General features: G+C 43.3%; 1 protein-coding gene across 1 annotated transcript in view; it reads left to right on the forward strand.

Moving 5' to 3' along the window:
- SND1 (staphylococcal nuclease and tudor domain containing 1) overlaps nt 1-25,471 on the forward strand; it is a 410,452-nt gene that overhangs the window by 57,756 nt on the left and 327,225 nt on the right. The window contains exon 10 of the mRNA XM_027574982.1: nt 2,745-2,858. Coding sequence (XP_027430783.1) covers nt 2,745-2,858 — 114 coding nt within the window. The remainder of the gene's footprint in view (nt 1-2,744; nt 2,859-25,471) is intronic.

Consider the following 25,471-nt stretch of genomic DNA (forward strand, 5'->3'; position numbering starts at 1 on the left):
ACGATGCTTTCCCTGGTTTTATTCTTCTCTGAGCGTGACGAGGGAGTGGAGAATGTCTAGGTATTTCTCATGTCTTGATTATGGGAATTTCTCTGTGTTTTTGGCACTTGATAATTTAATAATAGTTAGTTTTGATGTGAGAGGAATGCATAGCTCTGTCCATCATTGAGATTTTGGAAATACTGGGAGGTGTGTGCATTCGAGATGATGGTCTTGTACTTTAAGGGAAGAGCAGTATTGATTTACTGTAGTAGCTGTTTCGTTTGGTGTGGCTTTGTGGAATTTTTCTTCTCCTTGGTTTGAAGATAGGGTAGCAGAATAGCCCATATCATGGATACTTCACCCCACGAAAGTTTTGTCATCCATTTTATGATACTTCTCTTTTTACCCAAATGTGGAATTTTGAAGGATAGAGAAATTATTAGCTCTGGTCTTTCTCTTTTGTTCAGTTGTCTAAACCACTGTTGGTATCTTTAGGGAGTGGGAGGAAGATTCCATTGTGATGGGCATTTTTGCTTGGCATTAATGTGTCTAGATGGTAATGGGAACAAGATGTACTCTTTTTCTTTCAGTTGGTGAATCTGTAGTTTTGGTTATACCTTCTGGACTGTTTTTAAGTTCTGTGTGATTATTCTTTGCTTTGGAGGGTCCAGTAGACTTTCTTACCACCCATACCCAGGTAACCAGCCCTGACCTTGTTGTCCTCATGTGACCACAGATCATGCTTTTGATTGCCCTTGGACTTCACTCATTTTTTCTGGCTAGGTGAATTTTGGGTTCTGGCTGTCTGGGTTTTAGTGTTTAGCTTTTGCGATTCTCAGATCTGTCAAAAAGGTTAAAGCAGAGTGGCAGTGGCTATTTGAGACTTTTGCCATGTTGAGGTTTGCAGGTTAATCTTACATATTTGAAAATTAAAAATACCCGTTCTCCTCTTCTACACTGTTCTTTCTCAGACCTTTCTTTTTTATTTATTTGTTTATTTATTTTTAAAGACTTTATTTATTTGACAGAGAGAGAGAGAGAGAGGACGGGGAGTGGGAGAGGGAGAAGCAGGCTTCCTGCAGGGCAGGGAGCCTGATGCGGGACTCGATCCCAGGATCCTGGGATCATGACCTGAGCTGAAGGCAGACGCTTAACAACTGAGCCACCCAGGTGCCCCTCTCAGACCTTTCATTACTCTTCTGGTCACTGGCCTGTTTTTCCCTACACTTGCTTCCCATTACTTGTGGTGGTAAAACCCAGGGATGTCTTCCCATCTGCCAGGCATATAGTCAGCCTTCCATGGATTACAGCTTGATTCCAACTGTCCTCTTTCTGTTTTCATTCATTCTGTGTGATGGCACTTTTTTCCTGCTATTTCCTGTCCTGTATAATTTTTCACTTGCTTTTGGTTTTTGCTCTTCCTTCACATTATCCCTTCAATCGGTCTTTACTCTTTTTGGTGTGTGGTTGGCTGATTCTTTGGAAAAGGTAGAGAATAGCCATTTTTGTAAGAGTCTGCAAGTAAATGGGTGTATTCTGTTTTAAAAGTTGTGAAGCCTTCCAGAGAATAGTTAGTGAGGGCTCTTTTAGGCTACTTATCAGTGTGATATCCACCATAGCAAAGGAGAGTCTAGCTCCTTTTGTTTCTCACATGAAAGAGAAGGGAAATTTTGCGAGTCTGCCCTCACTGTGGCAGCTGACCCTGTAGTTTGTTCAGCTGCCTGTTGGCTCCTGATGGGGCCTGATTGAAGCCTGGAAGAGTTCGTTTTGATTCTGCAGACAAAGTGGATGGTGACAGTGATTTGTAGTCAATAGCGACCTTGTAGAAAAGTATTACTTGTTTAAAAAAAAAAAACAAAACACCAAAAACCAAAAAACCCAGCCTTGTAACAACAGGCTCTGAATATAATCGAATGAATTGTAGACTGCTAGCTGAATTATGGGTTCTAGTTATAACCCTGATGTCCTAGGCTGGTTTCAGTGCAATTTCATTCCACATTGGTGGAATGTTCTGATAACCTCCACAGAGGAATATTTGTGCTTTTGCCCTTTGAATAGATATCCTTGTAGGTTACCCAAGAGTGGTAGTTAATCTTCTTTAGCTGAGAGTGGGCTCCGATGTTACCGGTATGGGGGTTTAAAACAAAGTTGCCGTAGTAGTGCTCTGAAAAGTTGGCTCTCTGAGTAGTTGAAGTAGTTATCTTAGCAATTTAATGTTTCTGCCCTGAGATTAACAGCTGAGCCTCTCCTTTCCCACACTGTGATGACAATTCTTTTTGCCCTTCACTTGTCTTTGATTTTTCTGCTCTCTTTTGGAGCATCCTATTTTGGTTCTTGTCTAGTGCTGATATCTTCTAATCCAGCCCTTGCCTCTTTTCCTAGATGCACATTGAGATACAGATTTGATTTTAGTTTAGAACCTGTTTCAGGGAATGCCTTGAATAACACAGAGACTAGATTTCCAGTAAGCTTTGTAGTTAACTGCAAATTTTGGTCAGGGCAAAAGATAAAAAAGATAATTTTTGTGAATGATACAGATTCTGCCTCATTGAGAAATCATAATAAGGTCTTTGGGGACTGATAATTATAGCATTGTTTTCTCCAGCATCGTTGCACTGTGAAGGATGATTTTGGATCTACCCCCAAATGGCTATTGACTTTTCTCCCTATGACTATGGTGGGCCTTGCTCCTTACCATGTGTGTTGTGAGATCTGGGCCATTTGAGATGGCAGGTGTAAGCGTTTTTGCCTTTTGCCCACAGGTGATGCAGGTGCTGAATGCAGATGCCATTGTCGTGAAACTGAACTCTGGTGACTACAAGACCATCCACCTGTCCAGTATCCGACCACCGAGGCTGGAAGGGGAGAACACGCAGGTGAGAATAGAGAGGCAGTAGAGCCTCTTTTCAAAAACCAAAGGGAAGATGCTGGAGAATACTTAAACATGGTACATATGTGTGAGAATGCTAAAAGACAATATTTTAAATCTCCAGAGTATTGTTTCCTAATGTCTGCATCCTAGCTATTGTTGGGCAGGTGTCTGCTCTGCTTTGTTTTGGGCGGGCATTGCTGGCATTCCTCCCTAAGGGGTTTGAAAGGAGTTAGGGTTGGGATGGGTGGGCAGTGGTGGTTAAGTTTTATTTATTAACAAGATTTTACTTCTCTGAGAATAAGGAGAGGAGAAGTATCTGTATCTCACATGCATGATTAATAAGGCCTGGTCGTTTTATAAGGCCAGCCGGTTCCATATGTTTTGTTCAAGGAAGAAATGAATCTTGGTATACATATTCTCTGGGGTCACTTGTTTAATCTGTTGCAAGTGGTAACTGTAATTATTAGGTACACTGTTTTTGAGCTAGTTGTTGGATCTTTTGGCAGCAAAGGTGCTTGCCTAACCAGTGTGTATGACTGGGGTATATAAATTTTGAGAAATGCTTAGGATGAAAACTATGGGAGTTGTAGTTTGCAGGCAGTTTTGTTTTACATTTTCTGGGCCTTTTCTTTCCATTGTTATGAGAGGTTGGAGATAGGGATTGAAGTTTTTCTTGAATTTGTTTGTTTGGTTCTATCTTGTTTTTACAAAGACCACTTTCCAACTCTTATTTTTTATCCTCTGATCATTACAGTGTGGAACTGGTTATAGAACTGAGTCCACTGTGAGAGCCGGTGTCACACGCAGGTGTTTGGCTAGTTTTCAGAAATTAAGCACGGCGTGGTTGACATTAGTGCTCTGTGCTTTAATTTATCCCTTTTGTAGTTCTAAAGACAGGAAATTTGCTTTTCTGATGTTTTGCACGTACACGTCTTGGTGCATTTACAAGTTGAAATTCATGCCCTGTCTTCATTTGCATGAGAGTTTACAGACAGCCCATAAGAGTAAAATAAAAATATCATGATTGTCTTTTGAATCAGATTGTGCATAAGAAACATACACAGGATGAGTTCTTTGAATGTCTGGCCAATCAGTTCAACCCCCCCCCCCCGCCCCCCCACGAGGAGGCAGTTTAATGCGGCAAATGGTATTGTGGTAAGGTTGAGAATTTAAATGCATGAAAGCCTAGAAATGCCAAAATAAGGTTCTCTCAGTAACTGTAGCTGTGCCTCATTGCACAGAGTAAATAGACATCTCCAATTTTATCAGTATTGGGAGTACTCCACGATTCGCATCTGTGCCATGCAGTTGGAATTAAGGTTCCCACAGCAACCACAACTTTGAAATTCTTGAACGTTAATTTTTGTGCCTGCATCATTGGCCAAAGCATTATGTTAATGTAGACTATGTAGCTGAATTTCAAGCAGTTTTTAGGGAGGATGGGGGTGCTGTCACTTAGGTAGGGTGAATAGCAGGTTTTCAGAAGGAGTAGGAACTACTGCTGAGAATTTTTAGTTTTTCCAGGACCCTTTGGAACTCCCCAAGGGGTGATGGATGGATTTTTCCCCTAGCCTAGTAGATAATGGGAAATTGTTGGAATATATTCCCTAGTTTAGGCAGGATCCTGTTTATGGACTTCCTTGTTCTTTACCAAGGTAGGTTGCCCATTTTATTTTTAACTTCTGTTCACTTCTGAGATCTTACTCCATTTTAAGAAAGTTTGAAGTAAGGCTCAGCTGCAAGAGTCTATACTATATGGCTTAGGTGAAGGGAGTCATGATTTTTCTTATTTCTTAAATTCCTTTGAAAGATTTTAATGAAGCAGTCACATAAGAACTAAGTTAACATAATGTACTTTGAGCACAATGGTGGAGGGTGCCATGAAGAACCCAGTTACAGTGGGCACTCAGGGAAGTCTCCCTAGGAGCAACTAGCGTACCTCTTGAGTGTTCATTGATGAGTAGTTGGTGGATGGAAGAAAGGGCACTCCTAACCCAGCAATGCTCCATAGATCTATAATGCAAGCCATAAATATGAGCTATATTTGTTATTGAAAATTGCCTAGTAGTTATATTACAAACATCGATTTTAATACATTTTATTTTACCTAATATATCCCAAACAGTATCATTTCAACATTTAAAAAAAAAGATTTATTTATTTTAGAGGGTGAGTGTGCCCGTGTGTGCACCAGCATAGGCAGGGAGAGGGGGAGAGGGAGAGGGAGAGAATCTCAAGCTAACTCCCCACTGAGCACGGAGCCTGAAGTGGGCTCGATCTCATAACCCTGAGATCACGACCTAAACCGAAATCAAGAATTAGATGCTCAACCAACTGAGCCACCCAGGTGCCCCTCATTTCAGCATTTAGTGAGTGTAAAAAGTTAATGAGATGTTTTACTTAATTTGAGTTTTACTAAGTCTTTGAAATTCTGGTGTATGTTTTATATTTGGAACACATTTCAGTTTGTTCCAGTGTATTTCTGGAGCTCAACAGCCTCCTGTTGGTGGTGACTTCTGTAATGGACAGGATAGGTTTAGAAATTAAAATGAATGGGTTTGAGTTTGTCATCATTGATAAGTATTTACTGGGTATCTACTTTGCACCAGATACTGTGCTGGGGATGCAGCAGGGAATAAACGTTCGTGGAATCATCCTCATGGAACTTTAGAACCTAGTAGGGGAAATACACGAGTAATTTCATTTATGTGAAGTGTTGTGAAAAATTTAGAGTTTATAAGAATGTATAATCTGGGAAGGCTTCTCGGAGGAAGTGACATGTAAAGCCTCAGGGGTGACTAGGACTGAGCTAGGTAAAATGTGGGGAGAAGACAGTTTCTGACTGAGACAGCAGTAATGACGAGTTGGGTGAATTTGGGAAGAAGGAATGGATGGCCACTGTGGATAGTGCATTAATGGTATGATGTAGGCAGGGCCAGATCACGCATGTCCTGTGAATATCTCAGGATACTTTTAAAGAGAGAGACTTGGAGTATTTTGTATGACTGGAATAGAGGGTAGTTAATGCTAGGGAGTAGTAAGAAATGGTCTTGGGAGTTAGAACAGGGGCCACATGCTGAAAACATGTGCCATACTTTTAGATTTTTAGATTTTTGTGTGAGGAATTTTAAACTAGGGAATGGCATGTTTGGATTTGAGTATTCTTGCGTTGGTGGCTTGCATTTACAAAACATGAAAGTAATTTGCATTTATAAGAGAAGATCATGCTAGATGAAAACTCATCTGCAGGAAGGAGTTCTCAGCTTTGTTTTGCTAAGCCCCAGTTGACCAAGGGCCTGGGGGTGAATGGAGTACTGAAGGAGAACTTGGGATGTTGCTTTAGCAGTCTCTATACAGGAGGATTCAGAGTGTTTGCCTTTCTACTTAAAGAATTCCCCAGAACTCTGCTCTCTGCTTACCTTAAAGTTCTCAGAGATCCACAATATGGGTATAGGAATAAAAATCACCTGGGGAATCCCAGTGAGGCCATAACTATATGTATGGAATGACTGGGAAAGCAAGCATCTCCTTGGAGCCTTTAGTTGGTATATAGTAAGGAATATTAAAAACCATTCTTGTAACTACAAGGGGAGTCCAGTCAAGTACTCAAGGCTTATATGTTGGGGCTGGGGCCTCTGTTAGCTCATGTGGTTCTCTTGTGCAAATTAGAGATGGAATCCCCTTCTTGCAGGCAGCCTCTTGTCAGGGCACGTGGCTTGGCAAGCTGAATGGTGACTGCATTTCAGCTCCCATTCAGCCTCTGTCCCCTTGGCCAGTGCCCTTTTGCACAAGAATATGTGGCTGTCGTAGTTAGAACAGGGCTAATTAGAATCTCCAGTGAAAATGTTGGGTGTATTTCAGGAATTGGAATGGTCTGGTAGTTACAGAAATGTGGGGTGCTTGAGGATTGTTTGGAGATGATGGATGGACTGTGGAGGGCCTTGGGTGAGAGAGAGATTGTCTTCTGCTTCTGGAGATCATTGACTTGAAACAGGGAAACCGCTAATCTGATGGTTTCTGGTGTTGAAGCAGAGTGGGAGAAGGTTGCAGGTTCAGGAACTGGAGGAGTAGGGGAAGAGGGAAGGGAAAGTCTTTGCCTGAGCTTCCTCAGGGGCAGGCGGATGGCGGGTTTGACTCCTGCTGTGGGCTAGGCCTCCCTACAAGCTCCCAGATGGTTTGCCCTTCAAGTCAGGAAGGGGAGATTCCCCTAATGTTTATCTTGCCCAAACCCTAAAAACTCTAATAACCTGTCATCGACTTATGTAGATCTTCTGAGACATTTCTACATTGTGGGGATAGTTGGGCAAATTGGATTTTCCTTTTTTGAACTCAGAGACAAGTTCTTTTCTCTTAAATTATATGAAGGCAAGGTGGTTTTGCCCAAGGCTAACTGTATACTTCCACTCCTCTTTTTTGGTTACTTTGTAATGCAGCCAGAGGAAGTGCTCTGGACAAAATAGCATGATCAAAGGAACTGTTTTCATCCTAGGCAGCTGCTTTCCAATAATATCCAGGAATTCATGGGTAGCCATTACTCCCAGATTTTGGTTAGAACTGGATTTGTTGCTGGAAAGTGTGACAGAGTTAAAAGCAAAGATGTGTAATACTTTCCTCAAAGATTACAGTCGGATGTCTGATGCTGTTGATACTGTTTCTGTGGTATCATGCTTCTGGATTATTCAGGGTGAATCCAGTGTCAATTCCTTGGAGATCTTAACTCCTTCAGGCTGAGCACCGTTTTGGACACTGATGTGTGATGTTCCTGAGGACCTGAAACCCTGAGGATAAAGGTATACTGTAGTTTGTTTGAGGCAGTTATTTGCCACAAAGAAACAAGTGCTAAGTATTGGAGAAAGGCTGTGGGTTTTCTGAGCTACTGCCTTAGAGGAGACAACACATGGTGCAATCTCAGAACTTCCCAGAGAGCATTTGGCTTTGATTTCAGACTGGAAAACCTAGTGCTTCTAGTCTCTAGGGCTGCCATGGCTTCGTGTCACACTTGGGAGTGTTAATGACAAAGGGTATATAGCCCCTCTGGCATCTGATGGAGGGGCTGACTTATTCTCCCATGAAGCAGGTTCGGCCTGTGCAGTGCTATTGTAGTGGGCAAAGATATAGAGCTGGAATTTACCTTGAAAAAGGTACAGAATTTACCCAACCCCTTGATGTTAAGTGTAGAAAGTTTGCTTTCAGTTACAGGGCCTTCTTCCTCAAACTCCTCTATCCATAGAACCTCTCTCTTCCTCCCCCCACCCTCCTCCTCTTCTCCCTCCCCACCACCACGCTCCCTAACACACACACACACCTTCAGCTTAGGCCTCTGGGAAGTCTGGAAACCTGAAGGTGGAGCCTTTCCCCTGACCTCGCAGCCCCGTGCTTTCAGCTTGTATTTGATTCCATCGCCCTGTCTTTCACCCTCCTCCCTGTGGAACTTAACCCATAAACGTTCTTTCATGGCAGGCCTCTAAATATTCGGATGTGGGCACCGGAGGATCAGTTTTTTTCAAGCTGTAATCTGCCTAATCTCCCAGTGTCCTTGCTGCCTTTCTTGGGAGGTGTTTGTTTCCCAGGCCCAACCCCACAAGGTCTCCTCTGTAGGCAGTCATGGCAGACAAGCCGTAGGTAGGCCTGTTAGTGATGCCCTGGGATTCCGAAGGGCTTTTTCTCAGAGGCAGGGCAGTTTCGGGTGCTAATAACTCCATTTGTTATATAGGGCCCCAGGGTGCTTTGCCATTTAGACATGATTAAAAGCGGTTCTCAACCTATTCCCTTCAGTTGAGGTTTCTGAAAGCAAGATGACTGGTCCCTCTGGACCCTAAAGCAGACGACGCTGCCACTGACATGCATACCAGCAGCGAGCTGTGGGGCCGCAGTCCCTAAGTGAAGCCAGGGCAAACCAATAAACCCACCACCTGTGATCTTGCACTTGGGACTGGGAGCATAAGGCAAATAGCAAATTAGAGCGGGACTCCAGCTTGGCAATAAGGACCTTGGAGAAAAGCAAAAGCTCTTTGAAATGGATATAGCATTTCACCGGTTTCCAATGGAGAGACTTGGGGACTGCAGCAATGTGATCAAAAGACGCAGAATATGTCAGAGCGCTGGCAGAGGCCTTCTGTACCGGTTTCCGATTTGTTTGATCTGGGCATTTTTGAGAAGAACACTTGAAACCTCCTTTGTTAGAGGACTGAAAAAAATTACCATTCGGAGACTGTGGGTGGGTCTTAGCTCATCTATTTAAGATTCAGGATGTTCGTACTCTGTCATTTTTAAAAAGGTTAATTTCTGTTCCTCTGCTGGGGAGGGCCCTGGGGGGCAAGCCTGACTCTTTGTGAGGTCAAGACATTTGGTATCTGGGTAGATAGCAGGGTTCCTTAAAATACACGTTCCACTGATCTTTGTAAGTGAATTATAGTTGGGAAAAGACAGCAATTGCCTATTTCCCTTTGATTTACTTTCTTCTCCCTATTACAAATTATATTTTCTTTTGTTTCCTTTAGTTAATGTATGCCCTTTCTCATGATTTTGCCTATCCCCTTCCAATAATTTTTGTGGGATTTTAACAATCTCATGGGGTCTGGTACTTAATCCTTCCCGGAACCATATGCATTTACCTCTTTCAATCCATCATCTTCTCTTTCTTCTCTCTTCATTTAATCATCACTATTACACAGTTCTATATTTTCAACTTATCTAAATCTTCCAAGTGCTGGTGTGTTCATATTTCTTGTCTCTTTTCAGTCCTGTGAGCTGCAGTAATTCTCCATTGTTTCCAGAGTTGACAGCACCATCATATTTACTGTCCTGTGACCATTTACCATAGCTGTTGTGCGGAGGTAACAGTCTTTCTTGCCCTGGTTCTTGAAAGCTCCTTTAGGCCAGAGATTTCCATACACATATAGTCTTTCCCTTCTCTTATCATCCTGTATTGTTTATTGATGTCCAGCCTGCTTTCCATTATGAAGCCTAAACTCCACTGGGGGCCGGAGCGGAAATGGTTTTCTCAGCTTCATATCGCCTCTCTTTCAGAATCTTGCAGAATGCTATGAATACAGTAGGCATTTAATGTTTACATCAAAATATATGCTGGGGCTTAAGACCTAATGCATAGATTGCTTTTGAGCATAGATTGTATTTTTACCCTATCCATTGCTCATCTCCTTGACTGCTGCTGATGGTCATTTCCAACTTGAGGCAATGTGTCCTGGTGTTGAAAGGTTCCCAGAGGGAGTGTTTGCACTCCTGTTTTTTTCTCCTTCCTAATTGGATTGCTTGTCTTGATGGCTAGGTCACACATGGCTTCCTTTTTCTATAGGCACTTCCTCTTTCCCACTCCCAAGTTTCAGTCTAGTCCTGCACGTGGGTTGTCTAATCCTGCCCCTCTCTGAGCGCTGGTTTTCCTCATAATGGCATTCCATTAGCACAATATGGATTGGGTTCAGTCCACCAGAGGGGTTAATTTCAGGATTTTAAGTGATGTTGCAGTCGGTCCCCAATTGACTTTCTACTTATTTAGGCTTTCCCAGATATCCTTCCTTCATGGCAGTCCAGGTGTCTTGATTCATTGGAGTTTTTAGGTGCACTTTTTCCCCAAGGGCTGTATATTTTTTTACTGTTGTCGACCTTGTTGCCTGTCAGATTATTTCTTTGCTTGGAACTAATTTTAAAATCAATTAGAGAGCTTTCCCTTCATCTTTCTCTTTTTATTTATGAGATACTGATTGCAGAGCTACCTACACTGTGGTTTGATAAATTACCCCCTCCCTTTTTTTTTTTTTTGCATAACATTTATATTCAAGGCAAGTTTAGTGCAGTCATCAGTGCTTTCTACTTCTGCAGGCCACGGCTGTAGGTTTCATTCCTTGGTGGGCTAATTAGCTTTTTGCTAGGGAAATTTAATTCGGTTCCAAAACCAAACATTTAAGATCCTCATGTATTATAGGTGCTATGGATCTGGGAAGTTACTTTTATTAGGAAAATGTTTTATAATTTTAGAAACCGAATCTCTAATCCTGACCAGTTGGAGTGTGTTGTGATCACAAGGTGGACTTCAGACCGGATGATAGATTATGGAGGAAGAAGCATCATTTCATGTCATTGCTTTGGAAAAGGCTTTTCAGACCCGAGACTAGAAGGGGAAGCTGAAGGACACAGATGCTTGGTTTTTTTCCTAGTAAATGACAGGTCTATTGCTTAGGCATATTTTTGATGTCACTTTTTATTTCGGCCCTTCTTTGAAAATCTCCGGCCACTTTATGAGTTGTTTACATTTCATAGACCTTCATTTCACCATCGAGTGTGAGAACAGTGTGGTTTTGGCTGCAAATGCCTTTGCCTGGTTCAGTGTTGTGTTGGTGGCCTTTGCCTGGTTCAGTGTTGTGTTGGTGGCCACCTGGTTCAGTGTTGTTGTTGGTTCAGTGCATTGCTGTTTGACAGGAGGATCTCTGTAGAGAGAGAAGCCAGTTAATATGCTCACCTTCATCCTTGTTTAAGTACATTGGGTCCTTAGTGAGGCTAAGTGAAAATTTATCTTATGTGCGCATCTGCTGCATCTTTGTGTTCAGACTTGGGTCCCAGAATTTGGGTCCTTCTGCTGTCCTGCTGATTTTTTGATAACCCACATAATGGATGCCTATAGTTTCTAGTTTCTGCTTTAAAATGCTTTTTCCCTCCCTTCCCTACCCTCCCACCCCTACCCACCCCACTTCCTTACCCAAGGTAGATTTTTCTGGGTCAAGTAGATTCCTCATTTCTTCACATCTATTGCTAGCTCCCTTCCCAGCACATAGTTGATACTCAGTGTTCGTTGGGTAATGGCTCATTTCATTCTCACTGGCTGTCTTTTACTCCTTGTTCATAATTTGGGACTGAGGGATGGACAGAACATACCAACACTTGACTCTCTGAGTCTGTAGCTCTACCATTCCTAGGACATTTTTCTCATTATTATTAGGGAGGCTAGTAGGAAGGTTTGACTTTTTTTATGTGCATTTGTCTTTTGTAAGGTGGTCTGGAATTAGGAGAAAGCCACATTCTTATTCATATGGAGCTGCCTTTAGCATCTGCTTATCCAGCTGGAGGGGCTTGTTTTTAGAAGCACTGCCATGCAGAAGCCGTAGGTGGATCTCTGCAGAAGGGCTGCTGATGTGCGGAATGCCCAGGGCTCCCTTTGCAGCCTGCCCGCTCCCTCAAGCTCTGGCTGGAGGCTGGTCCCTACGGGTAGGGGTGCGGTGTGTACTGCCTGCCCTATTCTTACTGGACACTCTTAGTGCAGCTGCTGTGAGTGAGCACACTGTCCTGCATGGGACTGGCAGGCGGCTCCATTTGCTGGTTTTGGCCGCTGGGACAGCCAGGAGTATTAAGCCAGTTTGTACTTTAAGAAGAAGGAGACCTGACATCACTCAAAGCGGTTTATTTTATTTATTTCTTATAGAGGAGAAAGAAGTTATCTCAGCCCTTTGCTATTCCTTTTGGTGTGTATTGAACTAACAGCTCAGCATTTCCCCCAGGAAAACATCCAGGGTTCTTCCCTCCCCTTGGGCCAGGCTCTGTCTTGCCTTCGTAGATTGCGTTGTGGTGCCGCCTCCTCACTGTTAAAGCCTTTTGGCTTCATCCCCTTCCCCCACCCTGTGCCAGGCCTCTTCTGTCAGAGGAGTGGAATGGTTCTTTTAAGTCTAGACACTCCTATTTATGTACGAAGTTATAGTTATTCTGGAGGTGCTTGGACTCAGTAATACCAGAGTTCAGAAAAATGTAAGCTTTGCAATTGAGAAACCATTAAGCTTCAGTTTGTACCAGCATTTGGGCGCCATGTAGTTATTTTTTTAATTTAAGTATAATTAACATAGTTTCTGGTGTATAATATAATGATTTGACAATTCTGTACCTTGCTCAGTGCTCATCAAGATAAGTATATCCTTAATCCCCATCATCTCTTTCTCCCATTCCCCCACCCACCTCCCTCTGGCAACTACCACTTTGTTCTCTGTATTGAAGAGTCTCTTGTGTTTTTTGTTCTTTTCATTTGTTATTTTGTTTTTTAAATTCTACATGTGAATGAGATCATATGGTATGTATCTTTCTCTGAGTGGCTTATTTCACTTAGCATTATACTCTCTAGCTCCATCCATGTTGTTGCACATAGCAAGATTTCATTCTTCCTTCTGGCTGAATAATATTCCATTGTGTATATATATTACCACTTTATTCATCTGTGGATGGACACTTGGGCGGCTTCCATATCTTGGCTATTGCAATTAATGCTGCAGTAAACATAGGGGTGCAAATATCTTTTCAAATTAGTGTTTTTGTTCTCTTTGGGTAAATACCCAGTAGTGTAATTACTGGATCATATGGCAATTCTATTTTTAATTTTTTGAGGAACCTCCATACTTGTGTTTTACACAGTGGAAATGTTATTATCCATGTTATTATTAGATATCCATAAAATACAGCAGGTAGAGAAGAGTCATTGGAGCTCTGTTAGAGAGAGAGATGTCTTTATCCTAAAAGATACACATTAGTCCCAGGTATCTGACGTGGTAGATGGAACCTGACAAACTGAAAATTCAGCGTAAAAATCCTATAGCCTTTCATCTCTTACCCTCATTACCCAGCGAGAAATGAATTCTGAGGGCAGACGCTGATGGTGTTTAAGATCTCTGTCCTGGAACGTAATTGAATGTGTTCAGGTGGAAACATGCTCTCCCCTTGCTGCTTGCTGTGCCCACCTCCGAGCTGGCTGCCCTGCAGACTTGTGGCCTGATGCTGCTCCTTTCCCCTCAGGCACAGTATCTTCGCCACCTCAGGGTTCTCAAAAATTTTAATAAAGGCTGGTGCCTGTTCTTTTGTTTGTCTGCTTTTGTGTTTTGACTTGAAAGTATTTCTAAAGTATCTGAACGGTAAGAGTATTGATTTGTACCTCTGCTGTTTTAGTTTTCATTCCGATCTCTTTCAGTTATCTCCACCATTCCCCTCTCCTACCCCTCCCCCGAAGTACAGAGAGGGAGTTTGTGACTTTGGTTTGAATGAAGTCACTTTGGCACACGCAGTTTGGCCATTCTGTTACCGGTTACTGCACACCTTACTCTATCCCCCTGGTCTTGAATATTGCTCTGAAATTCTCTGTGCTGTTTTGGATGCTGCATGAGTCTGTAAACGAATGCTTAGCATTGTTGACGTTCACTGTTCACCATTGCCCTTTAGCTGCCTTGCTTTGGGTTTAGCTGGGAGTGGAACCTTTTTTTTTTTTTTTAATTTTTTTAAAAAAGATTTGATTTAGAGCTTGCACATGTGTGTGAGCTGAGGGGGAGGGAGAGGGAGAGAATCTCCAGCAGACTCGTGCTGGGCTCAGAGCCCAGTGTGGGGCTTGATCTCACGACCCTGAGATCATGACCTGAGCTGAAACCCAGAGTCAGACACTTAACTGACTGAGCCACCCAGGCACCCCAGGAGTGGCACCTTTAACCTGAATTCACTAAAGACGTTGACAGCAACCAAACTGGATTGTTCTAGTTTTCTTGGATAACCACATTTAAGCTGCTTATAAAATGTAATTTTATGTTCTGGAAAACTACATTTGCTCAATTTAAGCCAGGCCAATATTCTTCTGCTCCTAGAATTTACATAAGTTGATACCTTCATTGGCCAGATCTCTAAATCTGTAGCTGATATTAATTTGAAGAAGGTGCCTCACTCATTGCAGTGGAGTCTTTGCCTTTAGGAGAGTGCTTTAGCCTGTACAGTGTGCTTGCAGTAGGGCAAGGTTTTCCTTTTTTGGCTTGTGTTAAAATGTTATTTATGACACTTGCTGAAGAATAGTAGGTACACCTGTTTTGTCACCACTGTGATGGGTGTGGGGACCCACGGTAGGGTTTTGAAGTGGGGAGGAGAGCTTGGGTTCTGAGTACAGGAAAGACAAGGAGCAGGAAAGACAAGGAGCAGCGTGTGAGGTGGGGTGGGTGGAGGATGAGGAACCCAACCAGATATCAAGAGTAATCAGATACCAGGGGTGGGGAACTTGGGCCAAACTAATTTAGCAGGATTCTTGGCAGAATTGGACAGTGCAGAGATGAACATAGTGCCCAAAAGTCAGGTCCTAGTTGAGCAGGGGGTTCAGAGGAGCCTGAGTAGAGTTTGGTCAAGGAGGGAATCTTTGTCATTTGTGATGTCAGTGTTATCCTCATTGTTTATAACTAGTGGTAGAAGGTTTCAGAACTCCCCTTCTTCCATGGTGCCTGTGGGAGAAAACAGGCCTTAGACGATTGCAGCTTCAAATACTTTTTCCAGCTGCTTTTCTTGCTCCCTCCTTCACTGCCATCTTTACACCTTTCCCTCTCTCTAGCTTGCTGCTCATTATTAGTATCTTTGGTGGTGGGCGTAATGAGAGGGGGCAAAGAACTAAGGAAATAGTTTTATTTCCCTTTGTTTCTTCCACCCTAACGCCACAGTGACTGTGTCTTTTCTGCCTGGTTGTCATCTCCTGCCATGGCTAATCCAGGGATGTAGAGCCCTGCATGGTAGTAGAGGTCATTGAGCTTAATGCAGCAGGAGACTTGAGGATATACAATCTAAGGAAGCAGTTTTTGACTCTCCCATCCTCATGCTTGTATATCTTACAGCATCATGGTGATACTGAAGAGACTTGAGTTCAGAAGCTGGGGAGTAGGGACTCCTTGCTCTTTCTGGTGGCTTTTTGACCCTGGCACATCTCTTTTCTGCCTCTGTCCCATTCCCTGCTAGGCAACTGGTGCTTGTGTGTGTGGTTCAAAGGTATCCCCTAATGGAAAGTTCTACAAGGGGCAAATCATTTGATTGTTGACTGAGATTCACTGCAAATATGGCTGCTAATACTGTTGCTTCGCATTTGCTACAAATGATCTCTGGCTTTCTGGGTTTGCACAGGACTGCCCCAAGGACAAAAAGTAAGTGGATCACTTTTGATGCCCTATCTTTTGATTGAACAGCCAACTTGCAATGTGTATAGGGGTCCTGCCACTGCCCTTCTCCTCCTGGATTCCCATCCTCCCTCCTCCCTCTAAGCCTAGCTCAGATACAAAGGTTTGTGCCCCTCTGACTCCCACAGCGAAATCCAGGTGAGAGCATTTCTCCTGGAGTAGAAGCAGAGTCAGTTTTTCTTAGGGTGTGCTTTGTAAGCTACTTGTATTAGAATCTCTGTGGTTAGAGCCTGGTAGGTTCATTTTTCACACTTGCTAGGGGGTTTCCATTGTACTTCCACTTGAGGCTACTGTTCTAGATTGTTGTTCCTAGCAGTAGGTAGGTGGGGCTTTACCAAGGCTGGCTGTCCAGGATTTTTGGGCTTGAGAATATCATTTTTCTTCCTGGAGCCAGACTTAGACGCAGTAACATCTCTGCTGTTTCCTGTATGAGCTTTTCTTCCTCCAGGTCTCAGAGCCAAGTGCAAACCAGACATATCCCTTCTTACTTAGAACATCTCCTGAGGATTCCGGTGAAAGGAGATAGAGTTTTGCCTGAAGACATTTATCTGCTTCAGAGAACAGGGGTCTCTGGGGGAATGGGAGTTTCTTGGGGTTTATTATATATGATTTGAGCCGATGTTTAGTTTAGGTGGGGACTGTTCACAGTTTCTGGGTGAGTTTCATGATAAAAAATGAAAAGATTTATGAATGGTGCCTTGTTAGATCTGGGTCACACATCACACTTCGTGTGCCATTATATTAAAAAAAATTTGTTTTTAAGATTTTATTTATTTATTTAACAGAGAGAGCACAAACAGGGGGAGTGGGAGAGGGAGAAGCAGACTCCCCGCTAAGTAGGGAGTCCGATGCGGGGCTCGATCCCAGGACCCTGGGATCATGACCTGAGCCAAAGTCAGATGTTTAATGACTGAGCTACCCAGGCGCCCCTGTGCCATTATATTAACTGAACTTGGTAAGGTGAAGAGGGTCCAGGATAAAGAATGCGCTTGCCTTGGGCACGTGCAAGCAGCCCTTGAATCATTGGAAGAAAATACAGATGCTTTGGAGGAGCCAGAGGTTGATCACAGTTCGGGATACAGCACAGCGAAAGGGTAGAGTGCCTTCTGAGCCGTGTCAGGTGCACAGCAGTACGTTGTGTAGGTTTAGTGCTGGGGGAGGGAGGAGGAAGGCTTGTCCATTTTTTAACGCCTTACTTCTCAGAAGAAGGTCTTCTGCTCAGCTTAGCTGCTTTGTAGGGCAGCTCTGAGCTTTATAGGCTGCGAAATGCTGTCTGTCGGACTGGTTAACCGATGTGGGCTAAGTGAACTCACAAAGATGTGATTTAAAAGTCCGTTTGTAGATTTATTAATTTGTGATGCAAAGTCCAGCTGCCAGACAGACCAGAAAGTTCTGATGGGTGAGAGTGTTCTCTTTTTATGGAGGGAGTTGGTTTATTATTTACAGAATCGAAGTGAAAGGGGTTGCTGGATACTGAGGAAGGCTGAGGTGCCCTGGGTGCTTATGTGGCCGGGCAGAGGTTGAGACCCCGGGACAGGGTGCATGTTGTCTCCATTCCCATCCCTGTTCGTTAGATAGATAAACAGAGGCTTGGGAAGAGAAGAGTTTTGCCCAAGGCTTTTCCTCTGGTAAGTGGAAGATCCAGGATTCTAACAGAGGTCTGTTTCACACGTCTCCAAATGTGCCCCATGGGCTTCCATGTTGCTGGGACCAGGCTAGTGACCCTCTCCCTTATGCACTGCTGCGGGGGCTTCTCTCCACCCTCCTGTTTCTCAGGATTTCTTCCAGCAGCCAAAAGCTCCTCCTGGTTGTCTTTGTAACAAGCTTTCTTATTTCAATGTATTTTTACAAATTAAAATATTTCCTGCAACCATTTTGGGGGTACCATAATTTATATTGAGAGATTCTAATTTATGCTTTGAATGGGTGTTTAGCATCAGAAAAGTGGGTGTTCTTGTTCTTGAACATTGTTCTCAATGTTCTTGTCTACTGTATGAAGTTTTCTTGGCAGTAATCTATCTCATCGTTTAGAACAGTCAGGCCAACCCTATGAAGAGAGAAGAGGCACAGCAAGAGAGGGAACACAAGCAGGGGGAGTGGGAGAGGGAGAAGCAGGCTTCCCGCTGAGCAGGGAGCCCGATGCGGGGCTTCATCCCAGGACCCCGAGATCATGACCTGAGCCGAAAGCAGATGCTTAATGACTGAGCCACCCTAAGGAGTCTCAACACTAGTCATTTTTGTATAGGTTTCTGAACCCTGTGAGCATTTACCTTTATATACTTCATTATTTTCACTATTTAATGTTCATTCACTAACCCCATCAGATAGATGGCTTAGGCTTCTGATTTCATCTAAATTTTCTACCTTAAATATTTTTTCCTTCTTATAAGTGAAACATGTTTACTTGATAAGTTTTAGAAAATTAAAAGAAGAAAATACAAATTAAATCTTACCATCAAAAGGCATCATCACTACTGTTAACATCTCATGACCTTCTCACCTTCTTTGTGTTTATGTTTTATAGCTAAGCATCTCTACTGGCCTTTAAATTTTCCAAAACATGATTTTTTTTTTTAAAGATTTTGTTTTTTTAAGTAATCTCCACGCCCAGTGTGGGACTCGAACTCACAACCCCAAGATCAATAGTTGGCTGCTCTGCCAACTGAGCCAGCCAAGCGCCCCTCCAAAACAAGATTTCTAATGGCTGGGGAGTTTTTTTTAAAAATGTGGATGTACCATAATCATTTCCACTAATATTTGTGTATATAAATTATTTTCAGTTTTTATAGTTGTTGTATCTTCATTCTTCAAACAGAAAACTTGCCTTGAAGAAGGAAGTATGAAAAGGTCCATTCAGATCGGAGGTAGCTCTTGGGCAGGTTGGGCTGTAGTACAGTAGAAGATACATGTTCCCAGAGGGGCTGATATTTAGCCCCACTGGCAGTACACTCTCTAATCACCTAATTCCTTATCTATTTGTGTTATTTAGAAGCAGGCTGTGATCCAGGCCCTTTGTGCTTTGTTGCCAGGATGGCTCCCTCCCCCCAACAGCTGAACTTGCTGCATCTGAAATAAAGGGTAGAGTAGATGGTAAATCTTCTCCTGGGGACCACTGCTCTTTTCTGTTGCCCAGGCCGGGATCTGATGAGACACTTTAATGGGAACACAGAGGCTCCCGTGGCAGCTTTGTGAGTGCAGCCTCCGAATTTGTTCATCCCATGAGCTGCTCTGTCAGTGACTTTCACTGTGCCATGGACTTGTGAGTATTGGCACAATTACATTGCACCCTATTGTGATTAAAAACAATTATCCCACAAATAAGTGTATGTAAAACAGTTATATTTAATGAAACAGCAACACTGGTGACCAGCAGATATTAAAATCACTATTGCTAATTTATTTATTTATTTATTTATTTATTAAAGATTTTATTTATTTATTTGACAGAGAGAGACACAGCGAGAGAGGGAACACAAGCAGGGGGAGTGGGAGAGGGAGAAGCAGGCTTCCCGCTGAGCAGGGAGCCCAATGTGGGGCTCGATCCCAGGACCCTGGGATTGTGACTGGAGCCGAAGGCAGATGCTTAACGACTGAGCCACCCAGGTGCCCCGCAAATTTAAAGGACTATGCTATGCCCCATCTTGGGGTGGAGGCTGCTGCCCATTCAAGGCTGGCGGGAAATGAGACAAATGGGGGTTCTGCAGATCCCTTCTGCTGCTCCGTGTGGGAAACCCGAGCACTGGCAACATCATCTTGGTTGATCTCAAGAAGTGGAGTGTTATTTACAGGCAGGGAGTTAAGGCTCAAGTCATTGAGGCTATATAGCTATAGTCAGCATCACAGATACTCTTTCAGGCAAAAAGGCAGCTGTCGACAAATGCAGACGCAGGTACAGTGGACTACCTGTGTTCCATGTCACTCAGCAATCGAGCTGCTGCGTTCTTGATTGGCTAAAAACTGTTCGGGTGCCGTGGGAGCACAGAGCATATTCTTATACACCAACCCAGAAGTTATAGTAACTCTTTATATGCTACTTTCTTTTACAACATAATCAGAAGACCCTCTCAGAGTCTGTAAACTGTTCACATGCACAGTTTTGTATTCTTCTTTCCGATTATTTTTTGTCTTTTCTCTGAAGGTTAGTCCTTGGTGTTGGCAGACCCCCCACCCCCAAGCTGAGGACTGGCACATTTCCTTACTCCCAGTGTGTTCTCTCAGCCACTGGGAGTATAGCCCTGGCCACACTGAAAGCTGTTTCTTTAAGGATCAGCTGTGTATCTGGGAAAACTCTGTTGGTAAGAGATTAGAGGGCCCCAAATGAAAGTTGCATCTGCTTACTGTTTTTTTAAACTCAGACCATTTTCATATTTGTCCTTCAGAGACGATCATCTCTTCAGATAAACATGGTCTAGGGACCCCAGGAGACTAGGGAGGATGGAGGGAGAAGAGCAGAGTCACTGGTCTCTGACTGTAGGAGGTACCCTGTATGACCCCAGGTACCCCTACCTTCCTGCTCCTACTTGATCAACACCCTCTGTTCCCCTCTGACTGGCTCTGGGGAGCTAGCTGTAAGAGCCAGTAGAGGGCTTTGGAAGCACACTTCCAGGGTTAGTTGTATCTGATGCACAGGAAGTGTGAGTGGAGATATTTTAATTTGTGCGCAGTTGTGTAGCTTGGAGTGACATTGGCTCCCTCTGGTTTGATTCTGATGAAACTGAGAGTGCTGGGTTTGTGCTGAAGTGTGTCTGCAATTTCAGGAAGGAAAAGAATGCATTCAGGGCTGGTGATCATTTTGTGATACTGTGTTGTTCGAATGGGTCCTTCACGGTGGTTCTGAGGAAGAAATTAGTATAGTGGTCATTTGAGAAAGTAATTTTAGTTCATAGACTCCCTGCTACACTTGAGTAACTTCTGGAAAGTGTAGTATTTTACCCAAATCCCATTAAATGTTAGGCACTCTTTCTATATTCCCTTTCCTGTCCTTTAACTGATTAGTGAAATATTTATGTGAACCCAGAAGGCTGATTAATTTATTTTATTGTCCTTTGTAATAACTTGCTTTTCCCTTGTGCTGGTTGCTTTCTGAGGCCCAGACAGCTGCCATGATTTCTTTTGCTCTCCCCTGGCCTACATCCTCAAGGGATTGATTTGAGCTTTCCTGGCTTTGATGAAGCCTCTAGCTGTCCCTCCCCCAAGGTGGATGGCAATAAATCCACCCCAAATGCCCCTACTGTTTGGGTGCTGTGGGAGCACAGAGCATATTCTTACACACCAATGGACAGTGTAACTCATTTAGGGTATATAGCAGATCAGTGGATAAGACTCAGCATCCTGCTCCCCAGATCTCAGGGAAAACCATGGAAGAGATGCCACACATCAAAATGGACTTGGACCTCTTGCTTTGGGAGCCTTTCTTGTCCTAGGTCTGGGGGTTTGGGCCAAGGTTAACTCACTGGCCAAGATGCTTCAGAAATTTTATTTTTTAAGATTTTATTTATTTATTAGAGAGCACATGTGAGCACTAGCGGGTTGAGGGGCAGAGGGAGAAACAGACTCCATGCTGATCACAGAGCCCAATGTGGAGCTCGATCCTGGGACTTCGGGATCATGACCAGAGCTGAAGGCAGCCTCTTAACCGACTGAGCCACCCCGGCACCCCGGTGCTTCAGAAATTCTTAAGCATCTGCCTCCGTCTGGGTAATCAGGCAATTGCTGATGAGGATGGTCTCTGAGATGTTACTCTGGAAATGGATCACAGAACTTGGAGGCTGAGTCCTAAAATCATGGTGGTAAAAGATTGGTCAGAAGAGAGCCTCTGAGTGGGGAGATAACACTTCGCATAATGCACGTTCCCCCCTACCCCCACCGCCAGCCCTTCATATTTGTCAGCATGAAGCACTTAGGTACCTTCCTGGCAGATCCCTCCTTGGTGAGCCCATGCTCATGTTGCTCTCCATGATTAAATTCTCATTGTTGCCTACAAGCACAGGTCCCAGGTGTTGTTTTAAGGTTCAGGGCAAAACAGGTTTCTGTGTCTCCTGCTCTAAGGGTAACTGGCTGCATTTGTTGTAATGGACACATGTCTGGCTCTGTGCGGGGAGGAAGTGGTATCTTTTATTCATTAAGCATCTTTTTTGTTTTTTAAGATTTTATTTGAGAGAGAGAGCGTGCACGAGCACACAAGCTGGGGAGGGGCAGAGGGAGAAGGAGAAGCAAACTTCCCGCTGAGGCGGGAGCCAGTCCCCAGGACCCTGAGATCATGACCTAAGCCGAAGACAGACACTAAGCTTAACCGACTGAGCCTTGCAGGCGCCCCCTAAAGCATCATTTGAATGCAAAGGCTAACAGAAAAACACAGTAGCTTGGGTATTTTTTTAAACATTAACTTTTTTATGTGTTGATTTGGAATCATGGAATGAAAAGCACACACCGCTTGGAACCTAATAAAAGATAAATAGGAAACAAAACCATGAACTCATCGGTGTCTCAACTCCACTAAATTACAGTCCTAAAGAATCATAGTACCTCGTGTGTGTCACGGAACAACCGATTATTGCCTGCTTCAGGTCTGACTCTAGCAACATGGCTCAATCAGCAGAGCAGTGCAGAGTGACAGTGTTAAGTGTCGATGCTTTTAATGCAGAGGTTCTCAAACCTTGGCTGCACATCAGAATCACCTAGGGATCTCGTGCTCACTTCGGCAGCACATTTACTAAAATTGGAAGAATCACCTAGGGATCTCTTAAAAATCCTATGTGCCCCATGTCTACTGAATCAGAATTTCTGTAAGTGTAGGTTACAGATACCTTTTTTTTCTTCCCTTCTCTCACAGATGAGCAACTAGGGTTGAGAACCACCTTTTTTTTTTTTTTTTTTTTTTTGGTCTTGGGTGGGTGGAAGTGGAGATCTGGTGGGACGGATTCTGAGTGGGGTCTTACGATGAAAAGTGATGGCATCCAACCCAAATAAAATTGGATAGATAAAAATCTTGTTAAGCTTACCTTATGAATTGTTTAAAGTAATCATGTTCTTTTACACACTGGGGATTTTTTTTTTTCACACTGGGGAATTTTAATTTGTTTCATAATAAAGGTGTCATAGCCACTCATTTCTGACATGACAAGTTTATTTCCTTTCTGGAAAGTTGTCCCCTTATACAGCATTGTTACGTATTCTTGTCACCTCTGGAGGTAGGGAAAGAAAATCATTATCATAGTTGTGATATTGTGATTTATAATAAGAAGTATGTACTTGGTCTTCTTGCCTGTACCTGGCACAGAGCTCCTAAAACCCTTGGAATTTCTGAAGGGGTGAGAGTGATCAAGGTGTCTTTTGTTATGTTAATGAGGTAACTTTGGGCAAGCACCTGAAGATGGGGCTGGTTGCCTGAAGAACCAACCCTGAGATCTGAGGATTGGAACCTTCAGCCCCATCCACTGAGAGGGGACAGGGGCTGGAGGTCGAACCAATCGCTAGCAGTCAAATGATCTAATGAGTTATGCCTATGTAATGAAGCCTCCATTAAAAACTCAAAGGCGTTGAGTTTGGAGAACTGAGTTGGTGAACGGGTGAAGGTTGGGGAGAGTGGTGCACTTGGAGAGGGCATGGAAGCTCCTTGCTCTTTCCCCTTATCTTCCCCATGCCTCTTCTATCTGGCTGTTCCCAGAATTATATCCTTTTATAATAAACCAATAATCTTGTAAGGAAAATGCTTCTTTGAGTTCTGTGAGCTGCTCCAGCAAATTAACTTCACCCAATTAAGTCAGAAGCACAGGTAACCACCTAGACTCAAAATTGGCATCTGGAATTAGGGGGGGCAGTCTTGGAGTACTGAACCCTTAATCAGTGGGATCTGACCTTATCTCCAGGTAGATAGTGTCAGAATTGTTAAATTGTAGGACACCCAGCTGGTTTCAGATAATTGCTTGTTGGTGGGGGCCACCCCCCCCATGTTAGAATTGGTGACTCTTAATAGTAATAATACTGTCTGACTTTGCCTTCTATGGTTTGGGCCAATAGTTCCCTTAAGAGCTATAATGTATGGCCTGATTTATGAAACTTACCTGGAAAACTCTAATTAGGAATTCTTGTCACCTATAGAGATACTTAGGTGGGTGTTTCATCTCATGTTCTACATGTAATTAACTTTCTCAAGAAATAGAAGTTAGAATGACTCTTAAATATTGAGTGTGATTTTAGTTTTTTGGCTTCCTCTTTTATAAGCTATGTCCTTGAAATGCTCTTTCCATGATTATTTTTTGTTGCTTGTTCCTTGTTTGTAACATTGTTTATTAAGTTAGGGCATTACACTAAAATTACCTTGGAACTTTTAAAAAGAAAAAGCCCAATCCCCAGGCCTTAACCAGAACAGTTAATCAGAATCACTGGGAGTGGAGCGTAGGCTTTGTACCACAGGCCATGCTAAATCTCAGACAGGATCGCAGACCACTGTTTGAGTATTGCTTGGTGATGTACCTCTCCAGCAGCCCTTATTCCTTCTTCCTCCTCCTTTCTGACATTGCCTTTAGCTGTTTATCTGTGATGGCCCTTGTGAGAGAGACCTAATCATTTCTTTTCTGTAGGTGACTTTAAAAGTCCCTCTTGTTAGAATGGAACACAGTAGACTCCTCTACCTTTGAACTTTGCCTCTAGTAAATGATAACACTGTGCTTATTCAGTGTTTTTTTTTTGGGGGGGGGCAGCTCAGATCTCTTTAAAAGCCTTAAAATTAATCCCCACAGTGCTTCCCTAGAATAAGGTAAGGGATTTTTTTTTTTTTTTTTTTTTTTTGTTAGGTCTAATGCCCTGAAATTACTGGGCCTTGCTACCTTGTTCTCAACTTGCATGCTACCCCTGTGGATTTGGACAGGTTCCCAGATCACCTTTCTGGTAATCTGAGCAGTAAGGTTTACCCCCTAGCTTTTCCTTAGCCGGAAGATAAGTCCTACAAGCCCTTTTGAAAGATAGTCTTTCTAATCGTTGGTGAAGAGCTCTACTTGATGGGCAGCTGGTGGCTGGGCTTGCATAGTCGTAGATGGAGGATGTTTTAAGTTAAGGTTAGTGTGTGAAAGTGGGCATGAAAGCCGGACTGAGCCAAGGCGGAACCAGCGAGACCAGAGGATGACATGTGCCACCAAATAGGTCTTTGGCTGATGTTTAAATTGCCTCAAATTAAAGGGTATTTTTCATTCTCCATTGTGGTGTCACCAAAGGGCTGAGTTAATGTCATTTTCAGCAGCTTTGAGCTTCTGGAACTGTCACTCTCCCTGAGAGTCACTAGGGGTAGTAACTCAGCATTTCACATTCTGAAAAGGCAAAAAACTTCTCTGGAGGACTTCTTAGAGTTTTCATTTCAGTTCTCTCTTTTTTTTTTTTCTTTAAAGATTTTATTTATTTGAGAGAGCACTAGAGAGCCCAAGCAGGGGATGTGGCAGAGGGAGAGGGAGAAGCAGGCTCCCCGTTGAGCAGGGAGCTGGATGTGGAGCTTGGGGATGGCCACCTGAGCCCAAGGCAGAGGCTTAACCAGCTGAGCCACCCAGGCACCCCTATCATTCCAGTTCTACTGAACCCTACTTATCTTTGTTTTTCCTGCAGTGCTTTTTTTTTTTTTTATAAACCTGTAGTCAGAAGTTCATGTTAACTCCTGTCATACTTAAAAGAG

The sequence above is a fragment of the Zalophus californianus genome, chromosome 12, assembly GCF_009762305.2.
Source record: "Zalophus californianus isolate mZalCal1 chromosome 12, mZalCal1.pri.v2, whole genome shotgun sequence".
Lineage (NCBI taxonomy): Eukaryota > Metazoa > Chordata > Mammalia > Carnivora > Otariidae > Zalophus > Zalophus californianus.